A 23,418-nucleotide genomic window follows, 5' to 3' on the forward strand; every position below is an offset into this window, starting at 1 on the left:
TTAAAATTTGAAATTTGGCCACTCTTTAATGCAGTGGCAATAAACCTATCAAGGTATTTTTGCTCTTTTTTAAAGTAGCTGTGACAATTGGCATCGGTGGGTGTGGAAAAACTGCTTTATTTGCTTGAATTTCAGTCTCAACAAATTTCTTCAAATAGCTCTGTGCTGAAAACAATGTTCCACTATGAAAGACACAAATCCAAACACATGCCTACACATACAAACACTTGCACAGAAACAGCACAGAGGCACTGATTATGTATGGGAACTCTGCTTGGAGAGTGTGTTGAAATGCAGTGGCAGCAGAATGGCCCATCTCATTTTGCTAGAGAGAAAAGAGTGTAAAAGTAATGAGAAAAAAGGGGGGTGGCGGCACAGGGGGGGCTGAGTGTGATGGTGCAGAAGCAGCAAAAGCAGGAGCGGAAAGTCGTATATTGGTCACTGCAGTGCAAAACCAAAAATATGATGGAGAGCAGAAGCAGTGAGGAGCATAAACACTACAGCTGGGGTATTTAAAGATTGTTTACATGGACAAACTGTCAAGAAGCAATTGATTGGCCCCTGTGCACTGGGACCCTCTGCACCACTATAAATCCCATGACCATCTCGCTTTCACACTCCTTCCTCCTCATCATCACTTTCATCAATAGGCTAGTAAACAGAACCTGTCTGAGCTTGCTGTTGACACGGAATAGATGGGTAAAACTTAGCAGGGGGCAGTCTATCAAAGCCCAGGGGAAACAACGAAATGGCCCACCCTTCCAATTCATTAATAGCAAATATGTATTTCACTGCCACTCTGTCCTCCCCTGACAGATAAACGATCGCCTTCGGTTGGGTGCTCAGACAAGCATGGGGAAAGGAAGAAAAAGGAAGAGCAGGAAGAAAAACAGGAGAATGCTTAGGACTGTTCAAGAGCTTGTTTTGTATTCAAAGTGTTATTTAAGAATAAAAATGCCTGAAGGAAGGTGACACACAATCCACAGACAAGTAGAGTGGCAAACAAAACATGTGAATTTCACATATCTAAATAAAATGTGCTTTGGATCTGACTTTGAAGGCAAAAAAGTGTGTTTTTAACTGGCAGCAGGCAGCACCTTTACACTTAGTTAGTCAAAAAAAAAGTTAAATGATGGGCAGGTTTGCAGTGTAGCCTAAACAAAGCAAACTTCTTCCTAAATGCGGTTTAAAAGTTATTTAAAGTCATAGATCCAGGCCCCTGTGGTTTAAAGCATATTGGGAAAATTTACAATGGTACTTTCATTACCAAGAACCAGATCACAAATATTAATGCCAGTTGTAAGTAGAGATATGATGTGCTTTTTACCTTGGACGATACAATCCTGTTGTCACAGAACTTGGGTGGGTTTAAAGCCTCACTGACAGGAAAAGACTGATGGCCAATGTAGATTGTCCTGTTGTCCACTCGTCTCTCATCACCACCAAGCTACATGGGGGGGAAGCATTGGATGGGAGCAAAGATAAACAGGAAAAGGGAATAAGAGGAGTTTAAAAAACAAATCTCCATTTTGAAATCTAGGAAAGTATTCATTAGTTGAATCAAAGATAAGACAAAACGCTTTGTGAGGACAGTTTAAGCTTGAGTTACAAATTTTTGCTGGAAAAAAAGGAAGTTGCAAAAATTTAAGAAACATTTAACTTATTCAATGACTTACTACTGAGAAACTTTGCTGCATGAGTCAATAATTCAGCCAAGTGACAGGGTAAGTATGACGCAGGTCAGTGGACTAAATTGCTGTTTGCGTGAATGCTTTAACTTAATTTATTTTCTCACAGATGGTCATTTATCATTGTGACCATACACTAAATGCAGGCTGCAGAAATGCTGTGTGCAGATTTATAGCTTAAGATTTTTTTGTCATACACTTTGTGATGTGACTATCATGTAATGAAACACTACCCTAAACAAGTGAAAGATCAAACGTTTGAAGAGCTACACGGTTCCCTTTAATGACAACTGTTTGCTAAACGCTCAACAGAAGAAACTATAAATCTATATAATGTTAATAAGGAAAATTAAAAACGGTTATTGTATATTTGTTTCCATATAATCTTTCTTTTGTATCTTTCAACGTGTTTATCTTGTGACAGAAAAATTCAATTCAACACCATCAATAAATATAAAATAAATAATTTGTTATTGACAAGATGGTCAACATGGAGCTGTTTGGTTAAAAAGCTAAACAGCTTTTGTTTGTCTCTTCCATGAAAAGCCACCTTATCGTGGTGGAGGAGTTTGTGCACCTGAATGATCCTAGAAGCTATGCTGCCATGGGCAACTGCCACTGGTATGGTCTCCTAAAACAGATTGGTCCTAGGTGACACACAAAACAAAGAGTGATTTCAAAGTACTTGTATGGACAGAAAATGGAAAGAACTTGATGTGATTTGCCTGAACATGGGTTACTGGACCCTCAAACTGGACACAGGCCTGGTGGAGAAGCTTGTCAGAGAGCACCTGGTGACTGGGTCTCTACCCATGGGGGTGCAATATGGCGCTCTGACCCATATTTACCAAAGCTGGCTCTTGGGACATGGAATGTCACCTCTCTGGTGAGGAAGGAGCTGGAGATTGTGTGTGAGGTTCAGAGGTACTGACTATATGTAGATGGGCTCACTTCAAGGTACAGCATGTGCTCCAGAAACAACCTCCTTGAGATGAGCTGGATCTTACTCCACTATGGAGTTGTCTATGATGAGAGGTGCAGAGCTGTTGTGAGTCTACTTGTAGCCCCCTGGCTTGGTGTCTATATGTTGGAGGTTCCCCCAGTAGATGAAAGTGTAGCTTCCCTGCACTTTCTTGTGGGGGACCGATTCTGACTGCTGTTTGTGCCTACATGCAGAAACAGCTGTTCAGAGTACTATACCTTCTTGGAGTCCTTAGTAGGGGTGTGGTAGAAGGTGCTCCAGCTAGGTATTTATTTATTCTGCTGGGGGACTTCAACGCCCACATGGGTAGTGACAGGGTGACCTGGAGGGACATGGCTAGGAGGAATGGCCTCTCTGATCTGACCCCAAGTGGTGTTCTGTTGTTGGACTTCTGTGCTAGTCATGGTTTGTCCATCTCCAACACCATGTCTAAACATAAGGGTGTCCATAGGTGCACAAAGCACCAAGACATCCTAGGTCGCAGATTGATGATCAACTTGGTTGTCATGTCATCTGACCTCTGGCCATGTGTTTTGGACACTTGGATGAAGTGAGGAATTGGGCTATCAACTGATCACCATCTGGTAGTGAGTTGGATCAGGAAGCTGAGTCAGAGGAATTAGAGCTAAAACAGTTGAAAAGGCTTTCAAGCTTTTGAAATCTGCATTCAACATCATCCAGACAGATTTGTTCCACCTCAAACATGTCCTAAATACAGACAAAACCAAAGGGATGCATTTTTTTCAAATAGGAAGTTGGTCCCAGCAGTTCTTCCTCTGATTTCATCCTCAAATGGTGTCCCGATTGAGTTTGTTGATTACTAAATATATGGGTATCTTGGTCGACTTCTATCTCTCTTTTAAGCTCCATGTGGAAAACCTAGAAAAGAAACTGAAAGTTAAACTGGGTTTCTTTTTCAGAAACAGATCCTGTCTAACTCTGAATGCTAGGAAACGCCTTTTATCTGTGACCTTCCTTCCCTCCATTGATTACGGTGACATTATTTACATGAACGCTCCTACAAGCACCCTGCAGATGTTGGATGCTGTCTATCATGGTGCATTAAGATTCATAACTGGCTGTGATTACCGTACCCACCACTGCACCCTGTATTCACTGGTTAACTGGACATCATTAGCTTCACGCAAACTCTCCCACTGGTACATTTTCATCTTTAAATCACTTCTTGGTCTGCTGCCTTCATACATCTCCCCCTACATGTCTCTGTGTGAGTGCAGCTACAGCATGCACTCTCAGGACATTATAACCTGCAGTGTTCCCTCAGTGAAGACTGAACTAGGCAAAAGGGCCTTCTCCTACTCTGCTCCTTTTTCCTGGAATATCTTACAAAAAAATTTAAAGCTCTCGACCTTGACCTCTCTAAGTGGCTTTAAGAATCTGTTGGACTCCTGGCAGGGACCAATGCAGACATGTGCCTGTTTTTATTTTTCTACATTCGCCTTAGAATCTAGCTGTTTTTTGTTACCTTTCTTTTTTTAGCCTTCCCATTTGTAAAAAAAATAAAAATAAAAATAAATTGTATGACTTTTTATAACTGTTTATTGTTGTCGCTGTTGTCCATTGTTGTCATCATTCTTTGTTGAAATCCGGTCTCTCTTGTAAATGAGTCCTCGAGGCTCAATGGGATTTACCTGTCTAAATAAAGGTTGAATGAATGAAAATTCAAGGTTGTTGTATCTATAATGTTCTTGGCTGAGGTAGCCAAGGTAGTTCAAAAGTTCCATGGCTCCAGGGGTGGATGAGATTTGCCCTGAGTTCCTGAAGCCTCTGGATGATGCGGGGCTGTTTTGATCGGCCATTGCAACATTGTGTGGACATTGGGGGCAGTGCCATTGGATTGGCAGACAAGGTGGTTCCCCTCTTCAAAAAGGGGGCAGGAGGTTGTGTTCCAATTATAGACTCCCCCTTATTTTCCTTGGTAAGGACTATTCAGGAGTATTGGAGAAGCAAGTTTGATCAATGCTTGAACCTTTAATTCAGAAGGAACAATGCTGGTTCTAATCTGGCTGTGGAACACTGGACCAGCTCTTTACCCTCACTAGGGTCCTCAAGGTCATGAGAGTTTGCCCATCCAGTCTACATGCGTTTTGTGAACTTGGGAAATTTATGTGATCATTTTCCTCGATGTACACTGTGGGGGTTGCTCCATTAGTATGGGATTGTGGGCCGATTGCTACGGGCTATTCAGCCCCTATACAAGTTGTGCAAGAGTTTGGTTCGCATTGCCATCAGTAAAAGCTGGTTTATACCTCCGGTCTTTTGTCTCACTTACGTTTCTGTGTGGCAAAAATTAAGTAGCTTCCAATTTTTACTACCCACTGACACTATCTTGTGCATTGTCCCCAGTCAAAACTGTGTATTGCAGGCTATGCATTACACATTGGTACATGCACTGGTCAGAACTTTGTGGATGTTTGTTTAGGTGGAACAGCACATGCTTCTTCTTCATTTAGCTGAAAATAGTCTGCTTTCAGAAGCAGATTGTCTTTCAGTGTCTGGAGAATGCATTTTCCAGTACAAAAAAAAAAAATATTTATCCTGCTATCACTGCTGGTGTTTATTTGCTTAGCCATGCATGTGACATGCTACAGTAGGAGTGCTGTGGGAAGACGGGAGTAGGAATTATGAAGATTTATCCACCGTGTCTTCTATGAATGCTCCGTGAGACAAAGACATCTTAGACTATGTAATGACAGATCTGCTGGCTTACATCTTGTTGAACTACAAACAAGCTTTAGTCTAGTCCCTTCAGGGTGAGAGTTGGACTCTGCCAGGGCTGCCCATTGTCAAATATTTTGTTCATAGCTTTTATGGACAGATTTTCTTTATGCAACCAGGGGGCAGAGGGAATCTGATTTGGTAGTCTCATGATTCCATCTCTGTTATTTGCAGATGATGTGTTCCTATTGGCATCATCAACATGTCGTGATCTTCCGTTCTCACTGGGGCAGTTCGCAGCAGTGTAAAGCGGCTGAGAGCAGGATCAGTGCCTCCAAATCTGTGGCCATAGTCTTCAGTTGGAAAAGATGGATTGTCCTCTCCAGGTTGGGGGTGAGGTGCTGTTTTCAAGTGGAGGAGTTAAAAAATATCAGGGTTTTGTTTACAAGTGAGGGATGAAAGGAGCGAGAGAGCAACAGATGGATCGGCGCAGCTTCTGAAGTATTGTGGACTCTGTGCTGGTCCGTTGTAGTTATCACCATGTAAATATCATCTTAATACTCTCAATACACTGTAAGGTTTGGGATGCAGTATGACTTATTTACGAACAAAAAAAATAGAAAGAAGAAGAAATAAAAAAAATGGAACAGTTTCAATAGGGTTCTATGCTTCACTGGATACATGGAAACCTTGCATTTGCTGGCTTGGACCCCTTAAAATATGACTGTAATGTAGACCATGTATAGGGTATTTTTGCCTGAATATTGTTCTTCTAATTGTCTGAAACACTAAATTTATACCAGAGTCTCAACCTAAATATAATTGTTTTTATATTATGCACTTTCACAAGATGTGTCATCTGTCTAAATAAAGGTTGAATGAATATACTGAAAAGCTAAGAAAAGCCTTATTTCAAATGATGACTAAAAAAAACAAATGCTTGATCTGACTGCTCAGAAAAAAAGTGACAGAATCACTTTAAGCAAGGTGAGATTGTTCATGTTGAAAACAATGTCCTTCTGTTCTCATGAAAGTCTCTTTTTTAAATAAGAATGCCAGACATTTTTTTTTAATGCAGTTTTGCTCTAAAAATCAAGTACAGGTTGTTCTGTACAATGATTACTGTGTTGGTAAATCATTAAGATTGTCATGCTGGCAGGGAATCTGTTGTATCTAATATAAAAACCAGCAGCATGTGGGTTGAGAAGACAAATTATCATGAACATCAGATCCTGGACAAATGCCAGGAAATGTGTGAATTCTGGCCACCTGGACAGCAAGCTGCACAAAGCCTGCTTTTAACAAGGGGTTAAATCAAAGGACATCCTCAAACATTTTGGAGAATAATTTATGCCGGACAATGACAGAGTCAGTATGACTCCAATTAGGAGTCACATATTCTTAACATTGGCAAACAACACAAAAAGCTAAAATGTTGGTGTTATTTCAAAACACTGCACATTTTCTTTCCAAAGTAGGCTTCAGACGGGAGTCATCATGGTTACATTATGCTCCCTCGTGGACGAGCAGTCATGTTCACACCTCAGCATGAATGTCACCTTTACCATCCAACTAAGCACACTAACACTATTTTAGCAAGACTAGATGAACCTGGCTGCCAGAAACGATGGGAGAAACAAATCAGAAGGCAGCAAGAGTGTGAGAGAAAAGGAAATGAGATATCATGAGACAACTCAAGCAAATTCAGGGTTTATGCGTCAATTCTCATCTAGGTCCTAGAACTTGAAAACATTAGGAGCACACTAATGAACTACTTTTGTTTATTTATTAAGATCAGTTGAGGTGTTTCCAAATTTTATCTTGTAGAAAATAAGATTCTACACCCACAGTCCCTTCAACTACCAATATGAGTGACTGGGAGAAATGTGCAATATGCAAAACTCTGTGGCCAAATCTCAACCTGAGCTAAGGCACAATCTGCAAACTAAATCATCCAGTCAAAGTATATGTAAAGCACTTTGGCTGGTACATTGGGGGCTACACGACAGACTCTACAGCACTGACTGACACTTAAAGTGTCACTCTTCCCATAAATCATGTATGATGGATTAAACACAAGAGCCACACTAATGTACACTGACTAACATTATTTAGGTTATGATACAGCATTTTTTTCTTATGCTTTTTGGCAAGATTGACTATATTAAGTTTAGTACAACAATATATTGTTTAAAATGTATAACATTTAAAACCCTAACCTAAACAACAACAACTTTATTGTAACTTTTTTTTACAAGAGAAAATGGCTATATCTGTGAGTTTCTGTGCTAGTGGTACACTCAACACTCTAATGGATAAACGTGTAAAATCTCAGTTTTGGGGGCTGGATGACAGTCCTATCATTTCACACTGCCCCTACATCACAAAAACAATCAGGACACCCCTATACGTTGCTGTCAGTGTGCAAAGTTTGGAGATAGAGCTAAACATAGAAGCAAATGTTGGAATAGAATGCACCCATAGTCAACATTACTGATGAAGGGATTTACAACAAGTAATCAAGCCTTGAATATAATATGTCATGCTTCGGGGTGCTTCAAAAATGAAAAGAACAGACATTTATTCTGTAGAAAATTCAGTGTAAAATTAAATGAAGGTCAGACGATAGGGTCAACGTCATTTTTGAGTAGTTGCATAATTACAATGCGCATCTCAAAGCTGAAACACATACAAGAAATGCTGATGTAATAAAAAATGAAACGCTATATATTTGAGTTGTCAAAGGTTCAACTGGCCTAGTCTTAGCTATTGACAGTAAAATATGAGTCTACAGTCAGTATGTCAATACCAAATTCAAGATTCAATCTTGATGAAACCGCATCAGCAAAGATCAATAAAGCAAACATCCAGAGCCCAGTCAAACTAAGGTGTAAATGTTTAGTCAAAAAATGGGGTTTTAGAGATTTGTGCAAGGCTGAAACTATATTTTGTGCATTAAATGAAATTAATTTAATTAAATTATAAACACTGTGAAATGAACACAGAATAGGAGAAAGAGAAAATGTGCTTCAGTGAAAGGATAAATGCATGAAAGTATTCATCAGTTGCCAAAGTCCTGGTAATGACTGGTCTGATGACAGTGTGTCCTGTCACAACATCCCACTATTCAGGGACTATCTTTACTTTCCCCTTTGTCGAGATTCAGTTGTTTTAACAACCAGTGAGTGACAAGAGTTTTTCCTGAAATTATGCTTCCTGACATTCAAGAATCATGACAGCATATTTTTTATATCTATCCCAAGAATCAGTTACGTTTCTTGTTACTAGCAACTATGCTGTTCATTACAATCAAACACAATGTAGTTTTTACACCTGCTAGCAACACATACAGTGAAGGCTTTTTTAATTACCTCTTCTTAGCAAGCAATGGAGCCAGGTCTGGTGCATTTTATTTTAGGATCTAACTAACATTTCAAAAGTTTGTTTCAAATTTATTTTACTATTAATTTTGCAAGTGCATCAAGTTTAAATAAAAACGTGAACATTTCTGGTTGTAAATCTAAAACTCATAAGCAAAAAAAAAGAAACTTTTAGTTTGAGAGCGAACGAGTATTGCACTGTGTTCTGACGTACACAATGAATGCGTTTATATTCAGTTCTGTTAATCTAATTACATCTTGCCAATAGACTGCACTGCTTTGACACCATAGGGCAAAAAAAAAAAAACTGTATTTAAAGAAATGCTAAAGAAAAATGTGCATTAACATAGTTCTGCAAAGGCTTCTGGCTTAGTGACAAGTTAGTGAGTTTAACTTTTGTCTCGTTTCATTACAATTGCCACAACCAAGTAAAAGTTGGCATGTGAATGTTTACATTTTCAGACAGTTATGTTATAAATTTACCAAGTGATGATAAATGTTTATAGTTCACTGAATAAAAAACAAGTTTAAATTCAATTAGACCTTTTACGGTAATGAAACTTAAAAGGAAGACTTTCAATAAAATGAAAATTAATATGCAAACTACAAGTACAAAGAGACAGTAAAACCCAAACAAACACTTCTATTCTCTAACCATACAAATTATTTTAAAAATTTGACAGCAAAATAAACTAGACATATGTATCAGTGCTCACAGAGGCCTCTTAGTTGACCATTTAATGGAGAGTTGTTTGAATTTGAAATAGTTATGTAGGTGACATTAAGAGCAAATGCTGAAATTTTCTAACGATACAAAGTGATAGCTACTTTATTTTACTTTACTTATGGCAAACTACTGGTTGTTCTTATAGAAAAATGGAGTAACTTACCACAAAAATACATTCACATTTTAGTCCCACCCTATAATTTCCTGAATGTTCAGAATACATCGCACAGGGAGAGTTAGAAGTAACCTCAACCCATCACTGAAGTAATTAACTTGCACTGCAGCTTCACCATTAAAATTAAAGACTAGATAACTGACCCCAAAAGGGTTCAGTTTCCTCTTAAAAGGTTCAAGCAGTAGTAATACACCCTGCTCAGCTCAGGAAATATGTGACTCTTGGAAAGAAACAAGAAATTCAGTTTTCATGGAATAACCCCTTAATCACTCAAAACTCATTTATGGCCAACAGTATACACAAGAAGAAAATTATAAGTGCCACATTACTGCTCTGGACAGTAATATATCTTACATCTTTACTAATGGTGTCAAGGTTAAACTGAAGTCTGACTCCTGTTCTTTTGGCTTCTGCATCTCCAATAGAAGCTTTGAAATAACACGAGTTTGCAGTGGAGAAAAGTTAGTAACAAGTGATAGAGATATAAAGACCATTATTAACTCTGACACGCATAGATTTTGTGGTCAAACAAAGTCAATAACCTAACTTTTTTATTGCACAAGTGCTCAAGCTAATTGAAAACGGTAAGACTAGCGGAATACAGTAGAGTCCAGCTTTGTTCTCATTAGTCTGCTTTTGTGGTTTTGAAATTCTGTGTTCAGGGAACAAAAAACTAAACCTCTCTAATACAGAATGCAAGAGCTGTGCCATTAAGCTTCAAAAATCTCCTTTAACACAATAAATGAGGTGTGGGGGAGCTGTGCAAAGAAGAGAAAGCACTGGGGAGCCTTCTTTATATCTTGCACGTGTACTTACAATGCTGCTATATAATGAGTACTAATTAATTAAATCCATGTACCATATGACCTTAGAATCCATTCCATGTAATTCCCTGTGAATATGATTCAAGCACCTTACAATGTTATATCTCAAGCTGCTGAACTGGCAGGGGAACCTGATTAAGGGGGTGCGTGCGTGTGCCCGCCCTGAGCTTCTGTAATATACAACGTCTGCTCCAGGAGCAATCAAATCAATCAAATTTTATGACAAAGGTCTCAGTTTAAGTGGATTCACCATAGGTCAGATTTATCTACCATTAAATGTAGTATTTGAGCTAGTAATTTTTACTCTCATCACACGAGGGAAACTAAAGAAATGAGGTCAAAACAAATGGTGTTTTGAGAGTAACCGAATGAAAAAGGCAACACCTTAGGGATGGACCAACTGATTGGTTAGCCTATATTTTTAGGCTATTCCATTTCTTAATAAAATAAAAAATAAATAATTGGCATTAGTTCAAATTGATCATACTGAGCTAAATAAAATCCAGGCACATATGTAAACACTACAAGGCTTTTACACTATACCTTTTTGTCAAGCCACCTACAATAAGATCTGTGTAAATAACACTCATACAGATCTTATAGATCCATATATGTTTTAGATCAAAATGTTTAAAAATGGTTAAGTTAGACACTTCTTTAACTTTGGTAGCCATCTTGAATTTTTATTAGCATACAGAATGTTTTAGGAATTGCTCACAGGCCGATACCATTCCAAATTTTAACTCAAAATGTGTAAAATTGGATGAGTTATAGCTATTTTTCTTAATTTGCTTTGATGGCCATCTTGAATTCCTGACTGGCAATACCTATGTGCTTGTGTTCGCTCTTAGTTACCATAGTGAAGGGTGGTGCCATTCCTAGCTTCATAATAATATCTACTGCAGGCCCCAATGAAGTTATCAATCTATTTTTTAATTAAAGAAAAGTCGAAGGCAAGTCCGTGTTTGGAAGGTCACCAATTCGACTCCCTGGACCGACAAAATGTAGGTAGTGAAGCACCCACACCAGTCTCTACCCTTGTTTGCCCCCACTCTGAGCTCTTGAGCAAGTTCCTTAACCCCCACCATCTGCTCTCCCCGGGCACCCTGGATGTCAGATCTCTGCTCAACAGAGAAAGTTGTGGTGGCTCAGTGTTCTGTGGTTGTGTCAGGAAGGGCATCTGGCGTAAAAACAATTGCCAAGTTTTCATGAAAGTTAGTTCGCAGCATGTGAAGAAACGAGCAGCAGAAAGGATTAAAAAAAAAATTAAAAATTAATTTTAAATAAAAAGTAGATTTTTTCACAGTTGATGAGCCTTTGACTGCTAAACAAAGTTAGGCACAAATAAGCATCTTGTATTCTTTTTCACCATCGTCCATTCTCAGCACGACTCGCTTCACCCTAATTCGACTGACCTCAGTGCTACACGGTGTCAGTAATTTTCCATATAACTGAGTGCCACCTTGATGCGAGTGAATTCCACCTCCTAATATCACAATGTGGGTAATGTTGCCATTTTTTTAAAAGCACTAGAAATAAATAATGTGGTTGTAAGGTTTCAAAAAGGTAGATTTCTTGTGAAAGAGGTTCTCGTGATTGATGTTAATCTCTGGCCTATCAATGGCCTAAGTCTTGCTGTTGTCAAATCTTCAGCTCGACTTGGTTCACTTGGAACCTCAGCCGAGTAGGTTTTAAAAAGCAAGCTGAAAGTGGGTGGAAGACCCAATGGAAAGACTGAACCCACGCCATGCCGAACCAACCAGGTTGAGCTATTGTAAAAGGGCCAAGTCAACAAACAGTACCTTTAAAAACACATGCACTAGTTTGCAGACATGCTATAAAAAAGGATACGGAATCAATAAGCTGAGAAATTACTCCACAAAGATAATATAACAGAAATTACCTTCATAATGGATTCACCAACACTTGGTCTGTGTACAAAGGTCTTATACCACAAGTTCTCTCCTTTGGCTGCTGTTTGAACACAGAGTCCAACTTGAACTGAGGGCTGATCCTAAGGAGCTGTTGTAAACAGGCAAAGGCTCATTGTTCTACTCGCATCCCTCCAGCTGCACAAGACACAAGTGTACTGTACCATGGACTGGTGGTACTGGCCTACATTAGACTGTGTCCCTTGACATCAGGGAGAGGGGTAGGACTCATCTAGACCTCACAGTATGAGAGGCTTCCTCAGTCTTATGGCAGTTTCAAAAAGCCACAGATGGACATTCTACTAAGTATTTCACCACTACATTTTGTATGTGTACAACTTTTGTAATGTCAAATTACTTCAATGTATTAAATGTAGTAACTATGTAATGAGCAGACAGGAAATCTCTCCAAACTACAGACTGTTTAAAAAATTACACTGACTATGGGGAATACAAATGGTTTTTTTTTTGGTTTTTTTACTTCAGCTTTTGTCTGACACATAGAATTAAAAGAATTGTGTTGATTGTTGAACACACAGAATGAGTATAGTAGGAAGTGTGCATACAAACCACACAATGCTGACAAAGGTCTGGTCAATGATGTGTCGAAAGCACAGTGCTGTTTTAAAAATAAAAATGAGTAACCAGCAGTAAAATGTAAAATAGCAACAACTGTCAGTTACGGTTGGGTATACTTCAACTGGTTTGCAGTCTTAAAACAATTTACAAGAGCTTTGGTTTTAAGATTACATGATAATCCCCTTCTACAATATGAACTTTGTTCCCATGCTTAAATTTTTAAGACCCGTTAGTGCAACAAGTCCTGGAATTGATGGCTCAAGTAAATCTTTAGCTAAAACCTCCCACAATTTTGTTTTAAGTCATAAAAACAAGCACATTTCAAGCTGCAGCCTAGTCACACTTATCTATAATTAAAGAGAATCTAAAGCGGTGTAGACTTAAATGGAATATAGTTTCCAGCCAAGCAAACACCGGCTGTGCACTACATTTGTACGTGTGTGTGAGACGAATTCAGCCACTTAGATGAATGTGCTTGATCAAGTTGCTTTGTTTGTAAGGAGTATATGTTGTAACTTAACTAAACTGCACACTACAATCGTTTTTGTGGGGGTGGAGGCTTTCCATTATTGCTGGCAGAGAGCCACGCAATGTCAACAAAACGTCAATTACAGTACATCCCAGTGCTGACGCCCTTTAAAAACCTCCATCTCAGCTACAGCACTACTAATGACATTATTGTTAATAACGCAGGCTACACTAGCTGTAATTAGTATTCAATTACATGTGCTAGAATACAACATCAGGGAGCAACAAGACAAATGAAAAAATAATAATAATACTCAATGTACCGGTAGTTTTTTCCTTCCTCTAATAGCACCGTTGTTTCATTTCCTCCTACTGAACTGTGACAACATTAAAGAGGCAAAATTGACTCTGTGATTGTGCTAAATGGCCTGCTTAGCTGGGAGTTTGCCATGGAATTACCGGTAGTCACTATTGGATGTACAGTAGCTTAAACTTGGTTTTGTAAAAGAAAGGCCTGTGCGCGTGTCTCCCATTATTCATAACATCTTCACACGCTGTTCCTCTTTCTCAGTGCCAGAGAGTACCCTGTCATTTTAGATGACTACCAGGAGCAAGGAAGATAAAACTCCACAGAGACTGACATTTCTTTCCATTTTTATATGCTCTGCCACAGAGAGGAAGACAGACCAAAAAGAATCCGCACACAGCCAAACGATCTCAAAATTCTCTTCACATCTCACTGCGAATACTCTCTGAGTGATGCTAACACTGCAGCACGGCACAGAAAATCTCCGGATGAGTTTTTAAACGCGTATAGATGACAAGGCGGTATTTTGAGTGCCACTACTCAGGTGTGAATACATGGATTGGAGAAGAGTGAAAGGAATGAGAGGAGAATTCAAAATAAATGAAGCTATCTGAATTATTTAGTGGTACAAACTGTGAATTCAATCTGGCTTCTAGCAGGAACTGAAAACTGCTGCAAATAGTCATCCGTGGAGCCCGGTATGCAACCAGAACCACCTACTCTAATGCTGCCCACAACAAGAAGAGGTGGACAGGTGCAAAGAGATACAGGTCCCCCACTCCAATCTGGTTTTACTCTAGTTTCTTAGTGAGTCACAGGGGGCCTTCCAGTTTCCCCCAATATATGTATGCTGCCTTTCTTTTACAAAACCCTCCTAGAGAAACTAAATATATTTTTATCACACTGTGTGCTGCAGATGAGCTTTTTTGACTTCATTTACATTTACTGAGCAGCATGCAAGAGCCCAGACAGACGAAAGGAAAGAAGAGAAGACAATTAGAGTAAGTGATTAGCTTTACCAGCAGGTTCATGGCTGCAAGCGTAATGCAAGTAAAATGGGGCACAGCTCTGATCAATCTACATCTCTTTTGATCAAACTTGATGGACGAATAAAATGGCTTGAGACTACTTATACAGTCTGCGGCCCTCAAATGAACTCAGCTACTCAAGCAAGAGCTTTCAGTGTTTCAAGCGTTTTCAGTCAATGAAAGGGCTTCAAGTTTTCAACAAATACTACAAATTTATGGGCGTGTGAGGGTGTCCACATGTCGTGAAACCTCCAGTCGCTTAAGACAGACCACAACGAGGAAAGATTGTCTTAATATGTGCCAAGCAATACTGAACTCTATGACAGCTTCACCTGACATCCAAACGCGTATTGAATGGACTCGTTACAACACCTATTATACCGTATTGTCCCTCAACAGCGGGAACATGCATGAGATCAGCTTGTGCGTTAACTGCGACCCAAGATTTTGAAGGTCATTTACAACAACTGTAATCTGACAAGAGGATACGCTGAGCACATGACCCTGTTTTAAATTAATTGCTGCTTGTATCCAGGTGTAATGGTCGCCACATTTTACTTGTATAAAATTAACCTCGTATTGTAATCATTAAAATTCACAAACAACTTTTTAACATGTGCAATTTCACTTGGCGTGTCTAAATTTCTCGTCAGTGAGTGTATACCTACCCAAATGAACAAAGGACGAGGAAGTAAAACTAGAGAATCAGCTGACAACTCAAATGACTAACACTGACAAGAATGTGCCATGTCCAAGGGTTGGATATTTTAAGCAGCAACTGAACCGTTTCTGAATTTAGACATGCCAAAGATTAAGCAGATGAAACCAGGAATCTGAGCAACTTAACATGACCAAATGAAAGAATGAGTCCAAGCATCTCCAAGTCTTGTGTGTGTGGTATAAAGTAAACTGTGGGGCTGAGCAATGCTGCAAAAAAGTCATATCAGTATTTTTCAGATGGAATATAAAAAAAACAATAAATTCTTAGTTATTTTCTAAGAATGTTTACTACTGTTGAAAAAAAAAATACATTATTAATTATATTTGTTCATCAGATTCTTAACTCGCATTCGGAGTCAGTTTAAAATAAAACTCCAATAAAGCTAATCTCTTTCATCTTTCTTTCTGAACTCAGACAGCACAAGTCTGAAACAGTGAATGTAACGCCACCTGCATTCAACCTCAGCTGGCTGTATTTACATGTAAACCTAGGTACATTTGTTCATGTGCAACTCGCATTAAGCTGCTACTTAGCGAGCTGGATGTTGAGCAACAACAGTCCCAGTATTTTCAGAGATTTTCTGGTGTCCCTGCTCAAAAGGTAGAAACAGTTTGTCCAAAAAGTTGCAAGATTTGGTGCAAATTGTCTTTAAAAAAAAATAAAAAACAGATGCCAATAAAGCCACATAGCTTACAAAAATTCGGAGTACATGTGAGAGATTCTGCAGCTTATTGGATTTGCTCTTGCATACAGAATAAAAAGATGGGTCAGAGTTGTAGCTTTTGTCATTTAAAGAAAGTAGTTTTAACTATTACTCGTGTTAATTTAACCCTGTGGGTTTGCTTTGGTTAAAACTGCATCAAATCTCCTGAAAATGTAGATGTGTACGTTTGTGAATATTGCCTAAATTTAAATGTTCTCAGACTTAGAATTACTCCAGTCTAAACACAGGTTACCTTAGTCTACAGTCATCAAGATTTATTTGACATGCAGTCCTTCATACAGCTCACACAAACCAACACCTTGTGCAAAGTAAGGACCTCTGTCGCATAGAAACGTAGGAAGCAGGTAGACTTCCTCAGCATTCAGGAGGATGAAAAAGATTTATTAGAAATGAAGCAGTGATCCTATTACATAAGCTTAATAAAACTGAATTTGAAGAGTATATAGTGCAAATATCAGATTACACTTCTGTATTATAAATCAGTCTCATGGGGGAAACAAAATCTATTCACGAGTGTTTCAGAATTGTTTTAATCAAACCCACTGTTCATAAAATATAATTTTTTAAATACAATGTCAATGCAAATGTGTCAATTACAAAGCACAGATGAGTGTTCAAAGATAGTGCCTCAGCAATAAAGCGATTTTCACATTGAAGGCGTCGAAGACAATTTCCAGATCACCGAGTCCAGATTCCTTTTGCAGTTCTCACGTGTACTTCGTAACAGGATTTTTACAACTAAAAATTGTTTCTCACAGCTGGAAATGGAAGAAAGTGTGAGGGAGAGCCTGGACATACATACGTCTAGAGGCAGCAACAAAGAGGACCAAGTGGAAAGCAAGTTAGTCGGCTGCAGAGAAGAAAATGAAGCACCAACTTGTACCAGCATGCTCATTTGTTGTAAATACTTGGAATGTAGCTATTAAGGGAGAAAAAAAAAATCTGTACAAAAAGTCAGAAAAAGTCAAAGTTACGACAAGACAATAACAATTTTAATTCCCTCACAATGTTAAAACTAGACAATGTTCAGCATTTTACTCAAAAATAATATTTTCTCTTATCAAGATACTTCAAGCGCTTTACACTACAATCTGTGCTCTCATTTACCCATTCATACAGCACTCTAGTATTTCTGTACGAAGACTAATCCGAGTTTTATCACATTCATACACCGATGGGACACACATCGACATCGGAGGCAATGAGGGGTTCAGTGTCTTGCCCAGGGACACTTCAGCATGTGACTGATGGTGGAATCAAACCCCCAACTCTTGCACTGGAGGACGACTGCTCTAACCACTCACCCACAACCTAAGAAGTCCAACAAGTAAGCATCAAATTATTTTAAGACAAAGTTATTTCCATTCAGAATATTAAATAAATAAATAAATAATCTGTTCGCACAAATGTAGCAGCTTCCTGGCTTTGTGTACAGGATAAAAGCCCCTGCAGAGCTTGCATCTTTAAGTCAGAATATTTTACAGGAGCCTGAGTGAACTTCATTACCAAGCAGAGACAGCATTTTATTCAGAACAATAACACAATCAAAGTGCAAAGCAGGAAACCATGTCTGGTTTTACTAAGCTAGTGAGTAGGAGGAGGCCTAGTAGTTACCATGGTGCAAAAAAGATACCGGTGTACAATGGTACTTTCATCGTTTCAGTAAAGGCAGCAGCTTCCTCAATAAATGCTATCACATTTCCACCAGGCTCCACCTCACAGATCATGCTGCTGCCTTCAAGGGCTTGAAAACATCAAAGGTAGCAGTGGGATTTTGCATTCCTGTCAAGAGCATTACAACCTCTGGAGCTTCCCCTCCTCATAAAAAGCCCTGCGCCGCATATGGCCACAACCATGCGTCACCGTTTTCAGAGCACAGTCAAATGAGACACGTGAAGCTTCCTCTGTTCCCTTTGGTTCGCAGTCACTCCCTCCTGCTCTGCATCTTTCTATACCTCCTTATGATGCACATCTACCTCCTGTGGGCAAGGGGAAAGGAGTGTGAATCAAGAGGCAAACAGCCAGAGCATGAGATAACATAACTACCGGTATGTGCCTCAGTGACAGTGTGGCTGGCTGCTCTGCACAAAATATTATTTACAGCTCACGCCGAGGAGAAATTACAGCAACAATCCTCTCCAGAAGCAGGAAAAAAAAAAAATCAGCTGACCTGGCAATACTTAGAGAGAGGCCAAGAGGAGGGTCAGGCACTATAATTATTAAATTGCCTCTACTTCTTCACTGTCGCTATCTATACTGCTCACACAGTGTGTAGGGGATTCAGCCCACTGGTGACAACAAGTTACTGGTGCATGTGAGAATGATAAAGAGGCAATGAAGGTGGTTTAGCATTTATAAACCCCTTTGCAGATATTTTCTCCACTTTGAGGAAGCCCTCTTGCAAATAGCACATAAGAAGGGCAATGGAAACCAGCAAGATACATTTTAAAAGGGTGTGAGTTAAAAAGATTATGACAGGGCATTTTGTTTTGGAAATGCATCAGAATTTTACTGAACAAACTTTGAGGCCAAAAGCACATAGAGACTGTAGATCAGTTAAATAGAAAAACTTTTTTTTGTTTGCGATGCCAAATTTAAATTTTCTATTTAACAAGAAGCAAACAGTTCAAGCAGGACAAAGGAGATTTAAAAAAAAAAAGTTCATTGCAATTTTGTTTAACTAAAGAAGAAATTGGTCAATTATCAAGTAAACATATTTGGCTATGAAAAGTTATGTTTTTATGTCCTGATGCATGCTCAATAATCCAGGTAGAAGGTTGAGTCATGTCATCTGAACGGATTCTTCTTTGTTGAAATGTTTCGTCTTTAATCCAAAAGACTTCTTCAGTCTGAGGAGCTGCAACAAACCCAGCACCTTCTCATAGAGGACCAACCAGTTTGCTGGTGACAACCAAAAACTAGTTGTTCACATGCAAAAGGAGGACCATCAGCCTAACCAGATGGTCCTCCTTTTGCATGTAAACTAGTTTAGGCTGTCACCAGCAAACTGGTGCTATGACCACCAGACTACCACAGTGAAAAGGTGCTGCTTATAAGACTGAGTTTGTTGCAGCTCCTTCAGGATAAAAGACGAAACGTTTCAACAAAGAAGAATCTGTCCAGAGGACCTGACTCAACCTTGTTAGAGTTATGCTTTTAGCAGTGTCTCGGGTACTATTTAAGCTCAAATCTGACAAATCACCCCTAAACGTTATTGGACTCTCTATTTAACTTTGGCTTTAAATCCAAATGGATCATCTGCAGAGTAGTCATTCTGGGCTTTGCAACTAAATCTATGGCTTTAGCGTCATAACTCTCATCCATAAGTCAGTCAAAAATTAAGCTCCTCCAGATAAATAGCAACATTAAAGCAAAGTGCAAGATGTGGTAGAAAGCTCTGGAAAAATAGTCATGGAAAGATGAAATTGTGTTGGTTTCAGTTATCTTTTTGTTACACAAGTAAGGTGCATTTTACAAGCCTAATTATTGGCTCATTTAACAACATTCATAACGGCTATTCAGGGGACTCAACAACAGGTACTTAGATCTTTGTAGCTCATAATGAAGTGCATAGCTTTAGCATTTGTTTTCAGGCACAGACACCTGCGCCTGAAGGAAAATGCTTCAGGCATGAAACATCTATTTTCATTAAAACCAAAACCATTTTATTTTATAACAAATCTGCTACACAGGTTTCACCCTACATTTACTTATTAAAAGTAATATTTTCGTTTTGAAAATCCACTAAAACAACTCTGCAAATGCAACAAAGCCCTTTTTATAGGCTGTGTCTTGATCTTTTCTTGAGCATGTTTTTTTATTTTCAACGTTGACCAGTGTTTGATGCCAAAGCAGCTAAAAAAAAACTATAATTAGAACGTACTGTACAGAAGTCATTCACAAACGAAAATGTGTGTACTATGTTTCAAATGTGTGAAATGTTACATGAGAAATGAAGACAAGAGGCTTATGAATAAAATGTAAACAATTAGATGCCAGATGGAAAAATAAAATGTTTCGTAATGCACAGAATGCAATGATGGACATAAAATGAACCATCTCAATATCCTGATGCATCGTCAATAATCCAGGTAAATCTAACAAAGTTAAGTCAGGTCCTCTGGACAGATAAAAAATAATTTTTTTTTTTTTTTTTAAATGTTAAAACATTTCATCTTTTATCCAAAAGACTTCTTCAGTCTGAGGAGCTGCACTAAACTCAAGTCTTATAAATAACCCCTTCTCATATGAATCAACCAGTTTGCTGATGACAGCCAAAACTAGCTGGACCTGAGCTTAAGGACTTGAGCTTACCCGACTTAACTTTGTTAGAACAATCTCAGTGTCTCTGAGCTCGGAAGAGATGATGTTAAAAAAATAAAAAAAAACTATGGAAGTAAAATGACAAAGAGCTTTAAGGCTTTGGTAAAGACACCTACTGCCTTCATCGTTGACTGATCAGTTGATTTAGTCCGTTCTGGCTTTTCGCCTTTTCAGCAGTTGTCACAGCAAGTCATCCTATTTTATCTCGGTCTTCTGTCCTCACTCCAACTACCTCCATGTCCTCCCTAACTGCATTGTATATCTCCTATTTGTCTTTGTCCTGGCAGCTGCATTTCTAACATCCTTCTGCCAATATACCCACTGTCCCTACTCTGGACATGTCCAAACTAGCTTAGCCTCTCTCTAACTTTATCTCCCATCAACCTCAACCTGTGCTGTACCTCAATCTTATCCATTCTTGTCACTCCTAAGGAGAACATCAACATCTTCAGCTCTGCCACTTCCAGTTCAAAGACCTGTCTTTTTGTCAATGCGACTGTCTCCAAAATCATGCAACATAGCTGTATGGTATAGGTCTCACTACTGTCCTATAAAGCTTCCCTTTATTTCAATAATAGTGTTTAAATGTTTGAAAGGGAATAGTGGAAAGTGACGCTACATCTCTCCAGTCAAAATTGTATACAATTGTTCTTCCCCCAGACATCTGTAATATTGACTCCCTTCAAATCACAGCTCAAAACTCATCTGTTCCAGTTAGCCTTCTCACTTTCATTTTTTGGTTATTTTCTTCTTGGTTTAGTGTTTTTATAGCCATTTTGTATTGTTCTATTTTGTGTTTTTAATGTTGTGAAGTGTCCTTGGGTGTCTTGAAAGGCGCTAACAAATAAAATGCATTATTATTATTATTTTGTTGCATGCAAGACAAAAATAATAAACTGTAGATGTATCCACTTATATGCACACATACAGATCGTATCTATACAAAGAAATTTATTTACATCTGGTATCCACAATTACACATGTATATGTTCACATCCAGATAATCTATTTTTATTTCATAATTAGTTAATTACAATCATAAGGCTTTTCTTCATACTAATACTTTGGAAACATCATGAGTTTATATTCCTTTTAAATTGCAGGACCCCAGTCTAATGAGCCCCTCTGATGATAGTAAAATCGAAACCAAGAGAAGTTTTCAGGAAAATATTGTAACAACAAATCATGAGTGTCCACTTTACTGACTCTTTGAAAAATCCGGATTTTTCGGTTGCGAATTACCGGAAGGTGAGAACTTAAAAAGGGGGATATGTTTGAACATCATGAAGTGAAGACAACAGCTACTGTTGACCACAAACAGTAAATAAAAACAACATAAACATACTCATGGTGTGTCGTTGTGTTTCTGAGTGACTCGAGGTGCCAGCTGAGCGGTTTAAACGTCAGGAGCAGCAGCTGGATGTCATAAGCTAACACTGTGTGTGTGTGTGTGTGTGGTGGAGATGCCATGAATGCAACACATACCAAACGGTTGAGTCTTCTCCGCAGCATCCTTTTTTTTTTATTATTTATCTTTTTTTTTAATCTCGCAGAACTGCTGAACTCTTCTGATTCCACACACGCCTCCTGGCTCCGCTTCTTCAGCTTCTCCGGGGAATAACTTTACATGTATATGTTAGTTGGCGCGCTAGCTCCTTTAGCTATCTGTTTCCTACTCTAACGTTAGTTCTAGCTATATGGAATGCCGGAGCGACGCTACATCGTTTCCATTTCGTTTGGCTTCGGTATCTTCGCACCATTCGCATTCTCTCCCCCCTGGATATTATCCGCGTTGCGGTGGTGGTGTACAACTACTAGTAGTAGTCGCGCTCCCCGTTGCTCAAGGCTGAAACTGCCGTTGACGTTCCTCTCCCTGTGCCCTGTTGCTTACACTCGCACGAAACATTTGTCTCTTCTCGAGTCTGCCTCCCCCGGGGCTCGGACACTGTTCGCTGACGCGGGTAAAAACTAACTTTAGAGGCGGCAGTCCCTGAGCACAGGTCGCGTCGCCTCCCTGTCAAACAATTTTCACTCCGACAAGCAGCAGTACACCGCTCGGATGTTCCCACGTTCACACGCAAGCTCCACCCGGCCGGCGAAGGTGCGGACTACTGTGGTCCGCAGTGCATTGTGGGTAATGATGTCCCAATTTTAGACGGAAACCGGTTTGTGCCACATTCCCTTTTCTTTTCGTCTGATGAGGTATGTTTAGATTAGTAAAAAAAAAAAAACTCTATCTCAACCATAATAATAGATAATAAAATAGATAATAAATTGATCATCTCAATTAGCTTACTTTAAAATAAAAAAAGCTTTTGAGCTATCACAAACTATACCGCTATCAGTTCTGATGATGACCTATATTCAAGTGACCTTAAAAGAAACACCCAAATATTGAGCATGTATCAGGATGCCAAAATGTCTAATTTTACAGATTAGTTTGGGGTATTTAGTGGAATAATCATATGGGTGCACAAAATCAGTTTACAATTTTGTTTTATCAAATCTATTCCATTGTGGTTATTCATTTAACCTTTATTTATACAGGTTAGTCTCGATCCTCGAGGCCTCATTTAAAAGAGAGACCTGTTTAAACAAAGAACACAGATGAGCTACAGACAACAACAGACAATCATATAGAAAGCATATAAAGTGAAAAGTAAATAGAAGAAATTATTTAACAACAAAACAAAAAGCATTATAAAGTGATGTAAAATACTAGAAACAGGAACATGTTTGCATCGGTTTATACCACGGTCAAGACCAAACCCAGCTCGTTTGAGCTGCAAAATAATTTTCTAAACAATTCAACACTGGATGGTTCACATTAGTTAGATAAAGCAAATTTGTATCCATCCATTATCTTTATCCGCTTCTTCCTT

At 38.8% G+C, this 23,418-nt stretch overlaps 1 protein-coding gene across 1 annotated transcript in view; it reads right to left on the reverse strand.

The window, feature by feature from the left end:
• The window catches only part of atp11c (ATPase phospholipid transporting 11C), a 48,001-nt gene extending 25,314 nt beyond the window's left edge, over positions 1-22,687 (reverse strand). The window contains exons 1-2 of the mRNA XM_037675757.1: positions 22,022-22,687; positions 1,328-1,447 (exon numbers count right to left, since the gene is read on the reverse strand). Coding sequence (XP_037531685.1) covers positions 1,328-1,447; positions 22,022-22,048 — 147 coding nt within the window. The 5' untranslated portion in view covers positions 22,049-22,687. The remainder of the gene's footprint in view (positions 1-1,327; positions 1,448-22,021) is intronic.
• Between the last annotated feature and the right edge of the window lie 731 nt (positions 22,688-23,418).

This window comes from Nematolebias whitei, chromosome 4, assembly GCF_014905685.2.
Source record: "Nematolebias whitei isolate Nwh7 chromosome 4, NemWhi1, whole genome shotgun sequence".
Taxonomy (NCBI): Eukaryota; Metazoa; Chordata; class Actinopteri; order Cyprinodontiformes; family Rivulidae; genus Nematolebias; species Nematolebias whitei.